Raw genomic sequence first — 17,168 nt, 5'->3', positions numbered from 1 at the left:
CTGTCCCATCTGATGGATTCAGTGCTTCCTGCAGGCTCAGTTGGTTTAATGGGATGAGGATGGATTCACTCTGGGTTTTAGCTGTTAACAGTTTCTCTCGCTGGAACCCTCAATTTATAAATTGTTAAATGTTCTGTTAAAGATCAGACATCTTAATCAGAATTTAATAAGGGTTGCATCATTTCCCTCTGAGGTCTTAACAGACACGAGCTATTCTGTTCTATTTCCATCTTTTTTTTTTCTTTCTTTCTTGTTTTTTTTATTGTCAGTGTGAATCCAGATCATTATTTACAGATCACACTCCCTTCTGCCCCTCGGGTCTTCTTGGATGAGCTCCCACAGTTTGTCTGCACTCAGACTGTCCACAGGCTGTAAGGCTGCACAGCTCTGTGCCATTTTGCCTGCTGTCCAACTCTCAGCTGAAAAGACACGCTGCGACACTTCAGCCAAGAGAAACCGGTTGTCAACAACAAATGTTCTGCAGGTAAGAGAAACCAGAAAAGGGACCCAGCTGCCCTGATGGTCATTTTTAATCCCAAACAAGCAGCCAGGTTCTCCACACAGCACATTGAGAGCCTTTCTCCATGAATGTCATCAGCTAAATGTGCCCATTCACATCTAATACTGCCACTCAGGAAGTGAATCGACTTGGGGATCAATGTTATTGATCAGTTATTGTCAGGAAAAGCTAGGATAAGCAGATTGATTCAGCCTTCAACCTGGATTTGGGCGCAGTGAGATAGATAAACTACAGCGGCCTCCAGAACTAGGGCCCGGTCCACATTCTGGCATGTCACAACTGCAGACTTCAGTGATGAACTGGGATTTTATGTGACAGATAAACAAAAAGTAAGATAGTTTTGAAAACTTTATTTTAATAATTATTATTATTTTTAACATTTTTTTTTAGATTTTTTGGTTACTAGTGGCTTGTCATGAACAATAATTTGACAAAGGATAGACATCCCTAGAGAAAAAAAAATACTTTAGTGTATTTCAAATATACTTACATTTGTCAAAGTACATTTTATGGATATGAAGCATTAAGTCTACTACCTATAAATATATGCCAAGTATACTAAAGGCATGCTTGTACCAATTTTGACATTATAACTCTAAACACACTTAAATATAATTGTACCAAAATACACAAAATGCACAGATATATTAAATAAAAGTATAAGTGAACAAAAGATGTATTTGCTGAAGTGTACCAATGAAACAATATGCTTTTAAAGACAATATGTATTTTAAAGACATATTGCTTTTAAAGAAATATAATATGTCTTATTAAAATATAATAAGACATATTATATTTTAATATATATGCTCAAAATGTAATTATTTAGAATTCACTTAACACTTTAAAAGGAAACCACTAAATATATTGACATTTTTGTATGTCTTAAATGACATCAGAGTGTATATACAACAGATGGCTCCATCCAATAGACTCCATTGAGGACCATAGCCTCTGAATCTATTTTTTTTTGTCACATTTTAAATCCATGTATTGTTTCCTTCCATTTCACAATGTGTGATATAAATGTAGCTTTTGTCTTTTTAAGGTACAGTACTTTAATTGATGAACAGTTCACATCCTGGTTTTCATTAGAATTATGTCTGATGTTCAGCCAATAGTAGCGTCGAAGCACATGTCAATCAGATGTTGTGTTAGTTTGTAATAATCCCCTTTAAAGCCAGTGTCACTCTGATTTCCATTTGACCCCGATCACATTGATATGACCTTTCTGTTTGGAGAGGGAACGGAGAGCTCGCTCGGTTTCCCCTCACAGCACAAAAAAAAAAAAAAAAGAACAAGGATGACTCGTAACAGAGCCAGGATTCATCTCTCACTTTCACATGTGTTCGTTCTACTCAGCCCGTGTTTATTTATGTGTCTGCCTCGCCACATTTTCTGCTGTGATGTCATTATCTTTAAAAAAGGCCTTTAGGGTTTAAACTCCATATGGAATGTGGCGTGTATCTCCTCTATCTGGGAGAAAAAATAAACCTTTGTTAAGTTATTTTTTTAATTATTATTATTTCTGCCACATGTGCAAAGGTGGTGCATGTGGTCAAATCAGAGGTGAATGAAAGTGCATCAGGCCTCCCTGTTATTCCTAATAATAATTCATAGCAGGCTGCGACACTGCAGATTTTTCTGAATTAGTAACCCATCATGTGAGATTGTGATATCCGCTTTCTTGTGGTAAGATGTAGCTATTGTTCTTCTGTTGGGTTCAGGTAAGTGAGGACAGAGCACAACACAAAAGAAAGGCCTAAGTTACCCACGTACTCTGCTTTTAGTCAAAGCTTTAGTTACAAAAAAATCAATCAAAAATTCAAGTCAAAAAGAAGTCCTTTGACCAATTATGTAATTTAATCAGTTATAACATATTTGACACTTTTTTAAAGGAGCAACCAGCCCCAAAGAAGAAAGAAGTAAACTTCACAACCATCCAAAAATAGATGCTTTTTTATAGGAACTATTAAAAAGGATGAAACATCCAATACATTTAAAACAGATATATAACTTTTTTTTTTAAAAAGTAAAAAAATCTGAATTATGCGCAAAAATAAAATGTCCACGTTCACCAAACCTGAGCATCATCAAATCATTAAAATAATATATAAAGGTATAAAAATACATTTTGTGATCAAGTTTGTTTTATGAGGCATGGTTCTGGTTCTGGCTAAAAGAACGGTAACTGTAGATTTACACTTAATAATCAAAGGAAATCGTTCAGTGTGGATGTGGAAACGCCAGTATCAAGTCTTTTCAAGTCAAAGGGTGAGAGTCCAAGTCAAGTCACAGGTCATTTCTGTGGAAGTCCAAGTCAAGTCCTAAGATTTTTGTGATTTTCTCAAGTCAAATCTAAAGTAATTGAATTTGAGGTTCGGGTCTGATTATTCGGTTTTAGCTTCATGAGACCACTTCTCTTGTCTTCAAAAACCAAGATCTTTATCTCTCCCCTTCAGGCATCAGCAAGTTGTACACAGGAATTATCCAGACTTATGGAAATTCACAGTACATTTGATATTTTTAGAGTTTTTTTCATGATTATCGCAAAACAAAGCATCGTGCTTGAGGTGTTGCCTTAGGATACATCCATGGATGTGTATTAAATTAACCAAAACAACAATGTGAGCGGACCAGAACTTCACAAAGCTTCGACATCATGATATAAACTTCCCTGAACTGAAAGTCAGGTAGTACAGGTTGGAGTGGCAGACTGTTTAAATGGTGGTAAGGGAGTCGGAAGAAAAACATCTATTACTGATAGTATTGCTGAATACTTTCAGAAGCAATACTTCCTTTCAAAGCAGAAACAAGTTCAGACTCTGTTGTAGAAAGTGGTAGGAGTTGCTGCTGTGTGTTTTCCTGGGTGTGGGTGCTGGTTAACTTTGAAAAAGACAAACATTTATTATGTATGTCGTGAACATATTGTATGTATGCATCTACTCGCCTTTGTGGCTCCATTCATAAGAGCTTTATCTTTACGGCGCACTCATTCACAAAGAGGCTTTTGTTCCTCTGTGCCTCTGCTGCACGTGTGGGACCCACGAAGGTCAACCGTCAAGCACGCGAAGACACGCTCGGCTAACCTTTCGGAGCGCTCTCCGAGCCGCTTTACGCTGCAGTGGAAGCAACGGTGCCAAAACTGGAAACATTTGAGCTAAAAATAGCAGCTGAGACCAACCAGCATCATTCAGTCTTCGCTAACTCGGGCGTTCGCTCATGGTTAATTCAGAAAACGATGCTATTTGTAGCGCTAACGTGCTTCGTTCAGGCGCCTGAATCCACCGTGGCACACAACAAGAACCACTGCTGGATGCTGCAGTCAATTCAGATTAGATTCTTTGAATTAATCAAATTAATATCTCACGGCATCGTGGATTCTCAGCTCATTATTATGATATCTCGCATTCAGAAAAAGGGCCCTCACTAATTTCTAAGCAATAAGAGAGGCAACAGACTCTTACCAAAAAAATCTTTTTTTTTATGAGATAAAAAAAAGGTTAACATTTTGCTTTCTTTTCCCTTTTGTATAGATCTAATGCTACCTCTGCATGTCTTCCCTCCCAGAAGCAAAGTGGACAATTTAAGTACAGCGCCTATACAAGTATTTACCCCATTGGTTTTTTTTTCCAAATCATATTACTTTTTTTTTTTTTTTTTTGCTTTGGTTTTAGTGGCATTTTGTTCAAATAAAAATCGGCAAAAAACTAATTTCTATAAGACAAATATGTGAATGCAGTGATTGCGTCTCCAGTGATTGTATTATGAAGTCGTGTCTATGGAAAGTCCATTCACTGCATATCCAGTTTTTCAGCATGAAGACACAGAAAGAAAGCACTTCCAGCAAATCAGAGGAAATATTATTTCCATTGAAAAGTAGAATTTAGGAAAAAAACCTAACATGTGGTTATTGATTTTTCAAACTCTGGTGGTGCTGATTCCATCCATCCAATCCGTCCAAGATGGCAGATCACGACCAAAGCATCCTATGGTGTTTTAATGGGCAGCTGATCGTATTCCTCCCTCATCCAATGACAGCTGTGTTTGATTTGTTGTATTTATGTTGACCTCTTCTAATGGCAGTGACTGAATGGTTCAGCATGGGTCCAGCACACCACAGGCTACACAATAAAGTATGTTTGCTTCCACCACCCACTTCCCCCCATCCCTCAGTCGCACCGGCATCCTTGAGTGTGAGATTTAATATCAGTTTTTCAATTTTCTTATTGAGCCTAATCCGGTCAAGTTCAAACCTGTTGGTTTAAAACAAACGGCGACAGCAGGACTGGCATGTCAGCTTGCGTCCTCGTCTGCTCCCGCTGCAGTGTGGACGCAGCGCTTTGGTCTGGCTGGGTCTGACTCTGCATACACGCAGAATCGGCTCGGAAATATTCATTGAAATAAAAACGTGAAATTTAGCTTGTTTCCTGAAAATGAGCGTTTATTTACGTGCAGTCAACAGGAAGTGATTCTTAAGCAAACTGTAACCAGTTCAACCCTAAAACCGGCAGCTGTGGCTTGCAGATCAACACCTCGGATTTGGGCTGTTTAATGGGGCAATGCCACCAGGTTTTTGCTAATTGTTGCAGCTACTAGTCTGAAGGAACTGGGTTTTTTTTCACATGTCGGGGAAAAAAAGAGAAAAAAGACACTTTTTGCATGTAACTGTTGACATTTTGACATTACTTGTGATGAGCCAAAAGTCTTTTAGATTTTACAGCCATCTTGCCATCACCCTAACATTTAGATGAATCCACATTTTCAACTTTGGACTCCTGTGGGGCCTCACCAACATCTTAATGTGTCCTTTGAATTTGTGTATTGTGTTAGTTTGGTATTTGTCACTCTTTACTTTCAAGATGCAGTTCATTCCATAAGTCTAAATGCAGTAAACGAACAAAGTAAACTGATGCTAATTTGGTTTATAGACCAAATGCTACATCTGTTTGCACCTCATGGAAAAAACTCACAAAATGCTAACATTAATTAATTCCCTCCAGAAAGATTTTCAGTACACTTTTGATGTTATTTATTTTTTGGGTGGCGTCTTAACAGCGGCTCCTATAATTGCTATGGTGAAGCTGGCTGTGGTTCTGCAGCGTGAGGTGGGCTGGAAGGTGAGAGATGAACAGCGAAGGTGTGATTTCATGTGTTCTTCTTCCGTCTCTCTCTGATCCTCCATTTCTAGCCAGACGGGTCGGGTTGCACTGCTTTCTCGCTCTGAACATCTTGATTGAAGATCTCTGAGCAGCATTGATTTGTGCCTGTTGAGAGATTGCTGTTTCGAGACTTTGCCACAAAAGTCAGAAAAGTTAATTTTGTCCATGTTGCCGCAACATAAATTTACGGTGTCGTAAAAATCCTAATGAGCTCATGTTGACAGCACTGTTAGGCAGGAACCACTTTTAATTTAAGCCTTCACAGGCCTTCTCATGTTTTAATCAGTCACCACTCACTGGTAGATGTGGTTGCTTGTATAATATATATAGTTACAGTGAACCCTTGAACATTTACGGGGGGGTGAATGTTCAACGTGTGCAAGATGTTCAAAAATTGTTCACATTTTTAGACTGTACAATCTCAAATTGGTACATTCGACTTCCAAATGTGTTTGTGGAACTACCCATGTCTAAAACCTCAAGCCTTTCGGGGTTACGTCTCGACCAGCTATGAACAAATGCTGGAAATTCTGCCTGTGCTTTATTGCAAACGGTTCGGTCAGACTGGATAGAGAAAACACAAGTCAAAGTTACAGTCAAAGACATAATTTAATAACACAGGTTCTGCCTCACGGAGCAGCCCTTGCCCACTCAGCTCCTTCAGACTAGCCAGCAGCAATTAGCAGACACCTGGCGAAACTGCGCCTCTGCTGAGGTAATTATAGGAGCTGCTTCTCAGTGCAGCGCTGGTGCAAAGTCGTTAAAGGATTAATAGAGGAGCCATGTTGTGGTGACTTCCTGAAGGCAGAGTTTCAAAAAGAGCAGGAGTTTTTAAAGAGACAGAGGCCCAATTTCAAGGCATTCAATTACAAAATCTCATTTCTTTTCAGTGTTGTCACATTTGATGTGTACAACATTTTTTTTATTACAACTGAAGATAACATAGTGCCATTTTATAGCACAATCAAGTAACTATGTACCTGGAAAACACATAGTACTGCCCTTTTAAGTGTAACAGTTTAAGCTACACTGCAATGAATAAATCAAAGCTGTTAAATGAGGTCAAAGAGCTTTTTCCCCTCCTTCAGCTCACTAGATGGGACACAGCAGGGCAGGCGTGCCTGAACATGTGCACATACATTAAAGACAGCGAAACAATACACCATTGAAACTTTAAAACGGACTGACATTTCCAAGCTTCACGTCCTTCAGCAGGTTTTTTTTTTTTTATTATTATTATTTTTGTTTTCCGTCTCCATAATTCAGCCTGCTTGCTCTAGAGTTTGTCCTCTGTGATTTAAAAGTGGCAAAATGGAAAATGGAAACTCCAGTTCCTGCTAGAATGGCTCCCCTTTTCCTGTCGACGCCCCTGTGTTTCCTGCCCGCCGCATAAGTAGGTGTTGCTGATTTGACGATTGGAGCGTCTGACAACTGCGGGACATTTTGGCCTGTTTGGGGTGGGAAGGGTGTTGGTCTCTCTGGGTCGTTTTCCCGCCGAGTCCTTCTTCCTCTGACTCTTATAATCTTCTTTATTTACCTGAACACAGGCTTCAGGTAAATGAAAGGCCTGCCTGAAACAAGTTGCACCTTTTGGCACAAATGCAATGTGTACTTACTATCTGTGTTCCTGCAGCCTTGTCATAGACGCATCCATTAGCGGTTATTAGCCGTAAATGCACTTCAATGCTCTCTGTGATGAGCCTCGAAACAAAAAGGCCCTTTTGTAGGAGGACTTCCAAACTTCCCGTGAGGGTAAATATTAGCTCTTTTGACTGCGTTTTCTGCATGGATGGAGCCCTGTGTCTGTGTTGTGTCCTGTAAACCACTTTATAAACTGAGCTCAACATGGGCTTGCCTGACTAAACCTCAGTAATACTGTAGCTTATTCAGGGATAAACTCTGACTTTCTCTCGCTGCAATACAAAAATCAGGTCTTTGTAAGTCTCTGAAGAAATGGGATTCAGTTTATTTGAAATAAAGTAGTTGGAACAGCTTTGAAGTGACTCGCTTGAGGCAGACTCAAAACATGAAAACCCGAGGGCGGAGAGAGCGAAAATGCGACATTGTAAGGGAAGTTTGAATCAAATGAGTTACTACATTCAGCCGGTGTTTGATTTACTCTGCGTCTCCGCTGACGTAGTGAAACACATCAGGCCACGCAGGTCTGCTGGTTCTGGTCTGCATCCCCAGAATCAAAACCAACCCAACCAAGCACAGGACCAACAAATACAGATGGATGTAATTGTGATACCAGTACAAAAAGTCCCAACCTTTATTATCCCCCACCATTAGGCATGGACGTTAAAGGCAGCTGGTCAACTCCAGAAACATAGTGAAATATAGTATCGTACCAAGTACCACGTCCAAGCAGTCATGATATATTGAGTAGCTTTAATAAGATGTAATGGACATTTTGAGGCTTTTAGTTTTCTACTTTGATTCCGCTTTCACTTCACTCGCTTATCGTCATGTTCAAAAGCTTATTAAGGTTCGGGCGACGGAGAACGCTGGCGTAACATCAGGTTCTCATCGACGGAAATAAAACACATCAAAAGTCCCTTTAATTAGATAATCAGAATCTTTTCTTTTCTGGGACCTCCTTGTAAAGCAGTAATCAAACACACACCACACGTTGGAATGAAGTGATTAAATAAGTTTATTTGATTTACAGACACTTTTTTGTTTTTTTCTTTTACAATGTTTTTCTTTTAAATCAACAAGTCCCCGAACACGCCCCGCTCCTGACGGCGGGAGCATCACAGTTCATTTTCTAAAGTCAAATCCTCTGGTTTCTCCGACACGTAGCTCTACGGACTAAAAACAAAAATAAAATCTGCTTTCTGCTCAAGATCAGAAATAAGTGGCTTTGTACAGAGAATTCTTGTATAACAAGAAACAGCACACACTTAATATATCACCTCGGTGATTATTAACGTAGCATAAGTCAATGCAACAGGCTATTTAAGCAGAAAGAGAAGAGATTAAAAACTCGGTTTTGGCAAAAGTGAAACTCGGTTCGTGAGCCGTCCGCTTGTCCGTAGTATGACGGCTCAAAAAGTTCAATAAATCAGCACTTACTGGGGATTTGGTGAGGAGGGGAGGCATAAAGCGACATACTTCTGCGACAGAGGCTGTGAAGACGATGCCAGGATGTTTTTGCAAATTATTCCCTGAACATTAAAGTGTGCAAAATGGTTCGATCGGTTATTCTAACAGAAAATGAAAGTAAAAAAAAAAACAAATAGCATGGCATTCTTCCATTGAGGTTGCTTTAAAAACCATCACATTGCATATTGTTCTGTTTATATATATATATATATATATATATATATATATATATATATATATATATATATATATATATATATATATATATATATATATATATATATATATATATATATATATATATATATATATATGTGAGATGTCTGGATAATGATCATAGTTAACAGCATGATTTCTTAGTGATGGGTAAAGGTATTGTGTTGATTAATAGTGATACATACAAGGTGAACTACTTGGCGTTTAAAAACCAAATGACATACAGACAAAAAAAAGTATTGTATATTCAAACCATAAAACTTCCCTTTATAGAATATTCTTCATTATGGTAACAAAACAAATAAATACATTGCATTCAAGCCATCATTTATACAATATATTAAAGTTACTGCAAGATATAGCTCTCTCTTCCTCTCTCTCTTTCTCTCTCTCTCTCTATATATATATATATATATATATTCATCTGTCATAGTTGTTAAAATAAAAAAAACATTTGGTAACATCAAAAAAAGACAAGAAAATGTAAAAACGTAAGGAGCTTAGTTCATTCAGGAGTTGATGTGTAAACACGGCTGGCCAGACACAATCACATTCAGAGAGCGCCATGCAGCTGGAGGGAAGCTAACGCTAACGATCCGGCCCGCATGCAGAGTCACCAGGCCCATCCTTTTCCCAGGTTCTCTTCGAGGTCGGGAAAGCGCTTTCTTTCCCTTTCAGTAAAGACGCGCTCAAAACTGGACGTATTCTAGGAGCGTTGGATCTATGTATATATATATATATATATATATAAAAGATATTTTCCTCACAGATGAAATTAAGGTCAGTTTAAGTCAGAGATGCCTGATGCTTGGATTCTCTTTGACTTCGATCACTAAGTAGCTGGTGACTGTGTCTCCAGCTTTGCGTTTTGTCCTGCAAATATGGGGTGGAGGGGATCAGATGTCTACAGCTGCATGGGGGGGAAAAAGGTCTCTCTTCACAGTGCCTGTCATTGTATTACCACCCAGAAACGGACTGCAACCCTTCATTAAAAAGAGACTCCGTCCATGTGTGGCCGGGTTTTTTTTGTGTCCAGAAACGCAAAACCAACCATCAGAAAGCCAGCAGTCTAAAGGGAAAGCAGCTCGCTGACAAGGCAGTGAGGAGGACAAAACGCTTGTTTTTTCTCCAACGAAGGAAAAGAAAATCTTTAACAAATTTACAAAGATTTTTTTTTTTTCCTGTTGCTCATCATATTTAAAGTCCAAGTCCATATACTGTACACATATATGGACTTGGACTTTTTTTTCCAAGTCCAGTAAGTAGCATTCCATTTCTCTTTTGGGAAAAGCAAGTGTAAGCATGTATGTAATAAATAACACAAACAAAACAAAAATCCAGTGTTCGCTTCAGATCACGCAAACAGCATCATGATCCTTCTGAAACAATCATTGGCAGCAACCTCCAGTATTAAACTTCAACATTACACACGCACACACATACACACACACACACACACACACACACGCACAAAACAAGAAAAAGTAATAATGTGCAGAAAGTTCTCACATCTGTCACGTTCTCTGGCACTGTCTACACTCGTTTTAAGTGCTAAAAGCTCAAAGGAAAACATGTATTAAAGGTCAAAGGTGGGGGGGAAAGCTCCTGTTCTTAAGGCTGATTTACTGACCTTCAAACAGTAACACTTTTTTTTGTTTTTTTTTCTTATTTTTGGCTCTTGGCTGACTGCTTTGTTTACATGCACAGTGTAGTCAGTTAGCGGAACGCTGCGGTTATGACGTGAACTGTGGTGTTAATACTGCGATCGATGTGTACGGGACAGCATGGGCGGAACAATTAGTGGGAAATTTGGATTTTGTGTGGGGGGGGAAAAGGTGTTGTGTGCATGTAAACGCAGTCAGAGAGGAGGTCGTGAGGGAGTGTGGGTGGTCAGTGCAAAGTTTATAGGAATGTAAATGAGGCTATGGCACTTGGTGCAGACGGGCAGCCGATGGTTCGATGCAGACAGAGAAATGAGAGGCGCGCTGGCGGCAGGCAGGCAGGTCGACAGGGCAGGTTCATGGTCAGCATTCAGTAGTATGGCATCAGAAAGTCAGAAGAGTTGCGTCGTCGCGGATCCTCGCAGACGTGGGACGAAAAAGCTACTTCCAAGCGACCCCGCCTCCCAACCGGGGGAAGTTCGAGGCAGAGCAAGACGCTCCCCTCGCCTTCCAGTTCCAAAGTCGAAAACCAAACGAGAGCAGCAGGAGGATTCTAACGGTGGTGACAAAAAATAGAAAATAAAAAAAAAAAAAGGACGGCAGGCACCCTTTATTTTGGCGTCCTCTAAACGTCTGTGCAGATAGGTCCTCGTCTGCTGATCACCTGGGGGAGGAGAGAGACAGGAGAAGGGTGTGAGCTCTTCCGAGTCGGGCCTCGCGGCAGGACACACTGGTGTAATTAATGCCGAGGTCAACAGTTCTGGGGCCATCTGGTCGGACTTTCCTGAAAGTGCCTGCAAACTGTGACCAGACCGTGGCCTAAATATACTCCTGCACTCAGCATACCGACTCGAAAACCTGAGCAGCACGAGCATTAAACCACAGCAACGAGGGACGGAGGTTATCGACTAACGAGCTAATCGACTTATTGAAACGAGTCCCAGTCCGGCCCTGTGTGCAACACACACAAACCTCGACTCTTGCACCGGTTAATTAGCCCCGACTGAGGAATTACTGGATATACAAAAGTACACAATATGTTATGAGTGAGAGCAGAGCCAAATAAATTTTGGGATGGAATATTTTCCGTCGTTAATGGCCTCAGCGATATCGTTTGGGAGCGAGGCTCTAAAACTGCCAGAGTGACGTTGAGACAATTAGAGCCACGAACGGCGCTTTGATTCGTGTGAAAAGCGGCCGTCCCGCTAATCGCTCCGCCGTGAATATGCCGGGGAAACGTTGGCTTCGTGAGCTAATGGAAGAAGGGGGCAGGGAGGGAAAGCTGATTGGCCTGACTGACCTACAAAGTCTAATCAAAGCAAAATGTTGCTTTTATGGCTGAGAGGATCCAAATCGTGGCTGGACGAACGGACAGAGAACGAGAGGCAGAAAGAAGCGAAATCATCTTAAATCCAAGATTCCATTTCACGTCCAGCTTTGCACTTTGTGTGTGTCTGCGTGCGTGCGTGTGTGTGTGTGGGAGTGCTGACAGGACTTGGAGCTTTTGTGAAATGATAAGAGTGCAAAGCAGGAAAGCATGCGCCTGCAGCTGTACAAACACTATAACGGTAAAAGTTTTGCCCTGTGATGTGATCTCCCCCGCATGGGGCCAACATGGGATCGCGGTTACTGAATACACGAGCGCGAAGCTCCGCTGTCAGATCTCCTGCCGATGTTTTGACAGCGCCAAGCTCGGGGATGCCCTCACGATAATCCTGACGTCCTGGAGGACGGCGGGATGAGGGGGAGGGCGGATGTGGTCAGAAGAGGCAGCAGAGGGAGTTAATTGGATCCGATCTACTACTTGCGTTGCCGGTGATTAGCCTGCGATGTATAACGGCTTAAGCGATTACCGTTTCTCCTCATCCTCGTTTATTTAGACGAGATGTCTTTTTTTTTTCCCTCCTCAGCGGATCTGCTCTTATTCCCTTCGACTTCTTGTCAGAGATGAATGCTGGAGTTGTGGGATCTTCTCCTCGAACTTTCAAAGTGTGTCGCAACCTAAACAGCCTGCGCTGTCAGTGAAGAATGGATGTGCAGAGTTTTGTTTTTTTGCATTCGGAGACAAAATTAGCTGAAAATCAGTCGCCGCAGAACATCTTTGTGGTTCTTCCACGGGACAGAGAAGAGCAGTTCAGCTCTCTGACCTGGGATAGCAATGCAACGATCAGGGATTTCTATAAATAGCAACTTTTGACAGTGGGAAACACATGCTCTGGCTGTGTGTCTGCGTGTAGTGTGGCTGTGTGTGTGTGTGTGTGTGTAGTGTGTGTGTGAGATGAGAAACTCGTAGAGCCGGCCTCTGGAACATGATACGTGTGCCAGCCTTTCATGTCACCTGTCATTAGCTTTCATCTGCTAAAATCCAGCTGTCAACGCTAATGACGCCTGTTGAAGTAAAAGACGAAAGTATTGATTTTTACTATTTCTGTTTCTATGAAAGCCAAACTTTTTTAAATTTACTAGAAAGAGGCGGTTCCCAAAGAAGAGGTGCCGGCATTGTAACATGCTTTTCTTCCATTAAGACATAAATGCAAACCCCAATAAACACATATACTTTTAACAAAAGCATCCTAAAAAAAGAATGAATTAAAACGCTATAGTTGTGATAACACACTTTCCAATGGTAGCATCAGCATGCTAGTGATAGCTCAAACTCTAAAGGTACCATTTAAGCTAACAGTAGCATGTTACCTTCAATGCAGTAGCATGTATTCTTAAATGCTAACTGTTAGCCTTTAAGCTAACAGTACATATTTAAATATCTTGATGGTGTTTAGATACCATTAAATGCAATGTAATTGTAGCATTTAAGCTAACAATAGCATGTTAGCAAAGTGTTACATAAAAGCTAAGCTTTATGTACCAAATGGATTACATCAATGTTAAAACTTTGTCTTCCACATTATGATTATGCATAATAAAGTTTGTTATGTGTCAAAATCTGAAAAAGTTAAAAATATTGGTTTCTCCAGGAAGATGTTTGGAACGATTTTCTATAGGTGATCCTAAATCATGAAAAATCACTCCTATTGTTTTTGCAAAATTGGCAACATTTACTTTTTGTCAATAATGATGCAAACACCAAATGTGTTTATGGCTTTGATTGCTGACATCTTATATAATAACATTTAGCTTCATTCGGAAATAATTATATGTGTTTCACATAATGCCTGAATTGTGGAGATATTTTTGAAATTGCGTTTTATAAAAAAAAAAAAAAGAACGTAAAGAAACCAAAGCAAAAGGAAAACATCTAACTGTTATCTGGAAGTGGACGGCATATTTCACAACCGAAATCATTCTTCGAGTCAGCAAGGTCCTGGGGTCAGAATCTACGTGAACTCGCACCTCCTCAAGGTTTTTCCATTTGGTTGGCTCTTTCTCTCAAATGTTACAGGAAGATGTAATGTTGGCAAATGATCACTCTGCTTTCCTCATCTGAACTCTGCCCATCCTGCCAGTTTCCCAGTAAGCTCCCAGTTTTTTTTAAATCAGTTGGCGTCATTTCATCATGTAAAAAAAAATAAGAGGGTTTGAAGTGGCTCCTTCTTTACTTGTTGGTTTTTTTATTCACATATTAGTCATTTGACTTTGCAAACCAACATTTGCCTAACCTCTTTATCTAAACAGGGCGCTACTAAAAGTTAATGGGCACAAACCCTGAAGTGCACACATGATCTTCCCGTTTCTTTGCTCTTGTGTGTTGTTACAGTATTTCAACAAAAGAAAGAAACTTTGACAGGTTGGTAAAGAAAGCAGCAATGCCTTGACATCTGCTCTGAGCGTGATAACCTTAACAAATAAGTCACGACAGATTCCTTGTCCGCCTTATCAGGGAGTCAAAGTTTATCCTTGTTTTTATTCAGTGTCTGCTACCGCAGCCATTGTACACAGACGTGGATGGTGCGCTGCCAGTTATTATGTTTTTGTCTGGGTTAATAAGTCCAGTACTTTGTTTGTGTGCATGTGGGCCTGATAAAGGCAGGAAGAAGGAAAAGCAGCTCAGGTCGTGATAAGACGCTGGTCAGCTCTCTGACCAGCGCGATGGGAAAGCGGTTCACGGAGCAATCGCTGTCGATTGCTCCGTGAACCGTTAAGCGGGACGTCTCGTGATGAACACGAGACCCTCACACTCTTCAGGTGAGAGTCTACTCAGGTAATGAGCGGGAAGCTCTCTACATGCTAATGTTAGAGGGTTGTCCTTGTGTTATCAGCCACTCAAACTGTCCGACAAAGTGCCGATGTGAAAAGCACTAATGTTCCTAAGTGGCTTTTGGAACATAAGGCGAATTACCTGGTCATACCTTGACTGAAGAAGGTGGAGTCTGCTGCATCAGCTTCTTGACCCTGAAAGGAGAAAATATGTTCAAGCAGTGATTAAAGTACGAACGTTTCATCATTTTCTTTGCATCTCCGTGGTTCATTTCCCCTAAATGTCATTGTGCAATCCCGTGCAGAGAAAGTCCTTCTCCGTCTGTTTAGTTGCACTTCAGCCGTGATGCACACGCTGAATCTGGATGAGACGGTTCTGCTCCGGCACATCACCAGGCAGAACTGCGAGCGGCGTGAACGCGCGGGAACGCACTGCACTGCGCTGCGCTATTAATGGAAACCCAGCCGCTAAAAAAAGCTAAGAAGCTAGGAATAATAAAGCACTCTCGAAGGCTGGAAATAGACACACACGCTCCAGTGAGTTACTCGTTCGGCTCCATGCCTTTTTTTTCTTCTTTTTTTATTAATAGCACAGAGTTTCTGAGGACACACTGAGAGGAGGTGGGGGGAAAAAAATGAGTAGCACTCTGTAGAGTCGTGGAGAATTTATAAATTGTAGGGTTTATGGCTTGAATGGAATATATAAACACCACCACCAGTAATATGGAACAACCATCGGTGTAATTTTGCCTGCTCCCCGGGGGGCTGTTTGCAACTTATGAAAAATAAAACTGCTTTTCTGCTGCTGCTCCTTTTTTCTTCATTGGGAAGTTCATATTCTTTATGAAACCTAGAAGATATGCAGTCAAAAAAACTCAACAGTGATGTGGGTGGAAATTACTTGAGACGCCTACGAGTACTGATACTGGACATGTTTCATCCACACTTCTGGTTGAAGAGAGAGTGAAGGCGACACTCAGGGGGGCCAGATCAAAAATTTTAATTGGGGGCCCCCCCTTCGCAGCTGCTGTCTATCACCCTCATCCACTCCCTGCTAAGTGTGCTAATGGAAGATTTTACAAAGATTGCTTGAATTTCTGCGAGTAACAAATTGTTTTTTTGTTGTGCAATTGTAAAAAGAGTAGAGAGAGAAAAATCCATGTAGACTGAACACAGTGTTGCTCACCTTACTCACTGGGAGAGGAGGAAGTGCTTACGCTGCTATCGGATCTAGAGCTGCTGCTGACTGACTCACCTGTCATTAAGTGTGGTAAAAGGTACAGGTACACATTAAATATTTGAATATGCTGTTAAGTTCTTTCCTTCATTCATTAAATGCTAGTGAAATGGAGCCAAACAGTAGATTCTGGCTGAGCTAACTCTGCTAAGTGGTTGTCACTTGGGCTATAAATTTTTTCTCTCTCAAATATGGATGTGTGCTGTTTGGACTGGCCTGATTTTTACCCCTAAAACAATGTTAAAACCTCTACATATGATTCATTTTGTAATTGACAAGGTCCCCCCATTTTTAAAAAAATATTTCTATAAGAAGTTTTTAGGAATTGTCCTAACTTTCCCTCCTGTACGGCACACCTGGCTGCACTGGTCGAGGTAAACAACAAAGAATCACAGTTCAAGCTCAAGCATGCTGAAGCTAAAGTTCACCAAAAACGACTGTGGTTTTCCTAATGCATTTTTGACCCTGTGCCCTTTTTCCCTACATTGTGAAAATGACATTGAGTCACTGATTGAACATTTCAAATACATTTGATCTCTTCCTTCTCTTCAGAAAGATTTCTACTTACTCAGACTGTCAGTAGAAACAGGCTTTCCCTGCCAATCTATCTTTAGTATTTTCAGTTCCCTTGATAGAAAAAAAATAGGTTTTTCAGAGTACATTTGTAAGCATCACTTATGAACAAAGTCCAGACAAACAAGTCTATACACTTCAAAAGTAACGTATCAAAAAATGGCTGAAAACAACTAGTTCAGGGGAAAATACTGGGCTTTTTCAAAATGGTTTCTTACCTGATGTCCACTACTCTCCACCTGCACGATTTTTTTAAATTATACAATTAAGTAAAACGCTTTCCAACCTGGCAACTTATAATTATTTTTGTTTTGGTAGCCTAAAACACAAAAAGTGTCACTTTAAATTGATCAAAAATTATATGCACTTGCTTCTGAAACTTGAAAATCTGCAAAACAATAAAATACAAAGCTGACATCCAAACATGAACAAAGAGATTTCTACTAACAAAGCCTGAATGTGAGTCTCGGTAGTTTTTGTTTGTTTTTTTAATTTGTGAACTATTCATTAGAAAGTGTGGCCTTGTCCTCCCTGGT

The 17,168-nt window shown here is 40.4% G+C and overlaps 1 protein-coding gene across 10 annotated transcripts in view; it reads right to left on the bottom strand.

The window, feature by feature from the left end:
• Window positions 1–9,100: 9,100 nt before the first annotated feature.
• Window positions 9,101–17,168, bottom strand: part of spns2 (SPNS lysolipid transporter 2, sphingosine-1-phosphate) — a 70,840-nt gene continuing 62,772 nt past the window's right edge. For 6 of the 10 annotated variants that reach the window (XM_055043546.1, XM_055043544.1, XM_055043548.1 and 3 more), the window contains 2 exons: window positions 14,975–15,017; window positions 9,101–11,220 (listed from right to left, as the gene is read on the bottom strand). In XM_055043546.1, coding sequence (XP_054899521.1) covers window positions 11,038–11,220; window positions 14,975–15,017 — 226 coding nt within the window. In that variant the 3' untranslated portion in view covers window positions 9,101–11,037. Of the gene's footprint in view, window positions 11,221–11,262; window positions 11,332–14,964; window positions 15,018–16,008; window positions 16,078–16,627; window positions 16,687–17,168 lie in introns of those variants that run through there. The other 4 variants (XR_008606869.1, XM_055043550.1, XM_055043552.1 and 1 more) reach the window with 4 other exon arrangements.

The sequence above is a fragment of the Poeciliopsis prolifica genome, unplaced genomic scaffold, assembly GCF_027474105.1.
Source record: "Poeciliopsis prolifica strain line A6 unplaced genomic scaffold, Auburn_PproV2 SCAFFOLD019, whole genome shotgun sequence".
In the NCBI taxonomy this organism is placed as follows: Eukaryota; Metazoa; Chordata; class Actinopteri; order Cyprinodontiformes; family Poeciliidae; genus Poeciliopsis; species Poeciliopsis prolifica.
Note: the sequence above shows the minus strand (reverse complement) of the source record. Positions and strands in the feature narration are given on the sequence as shown.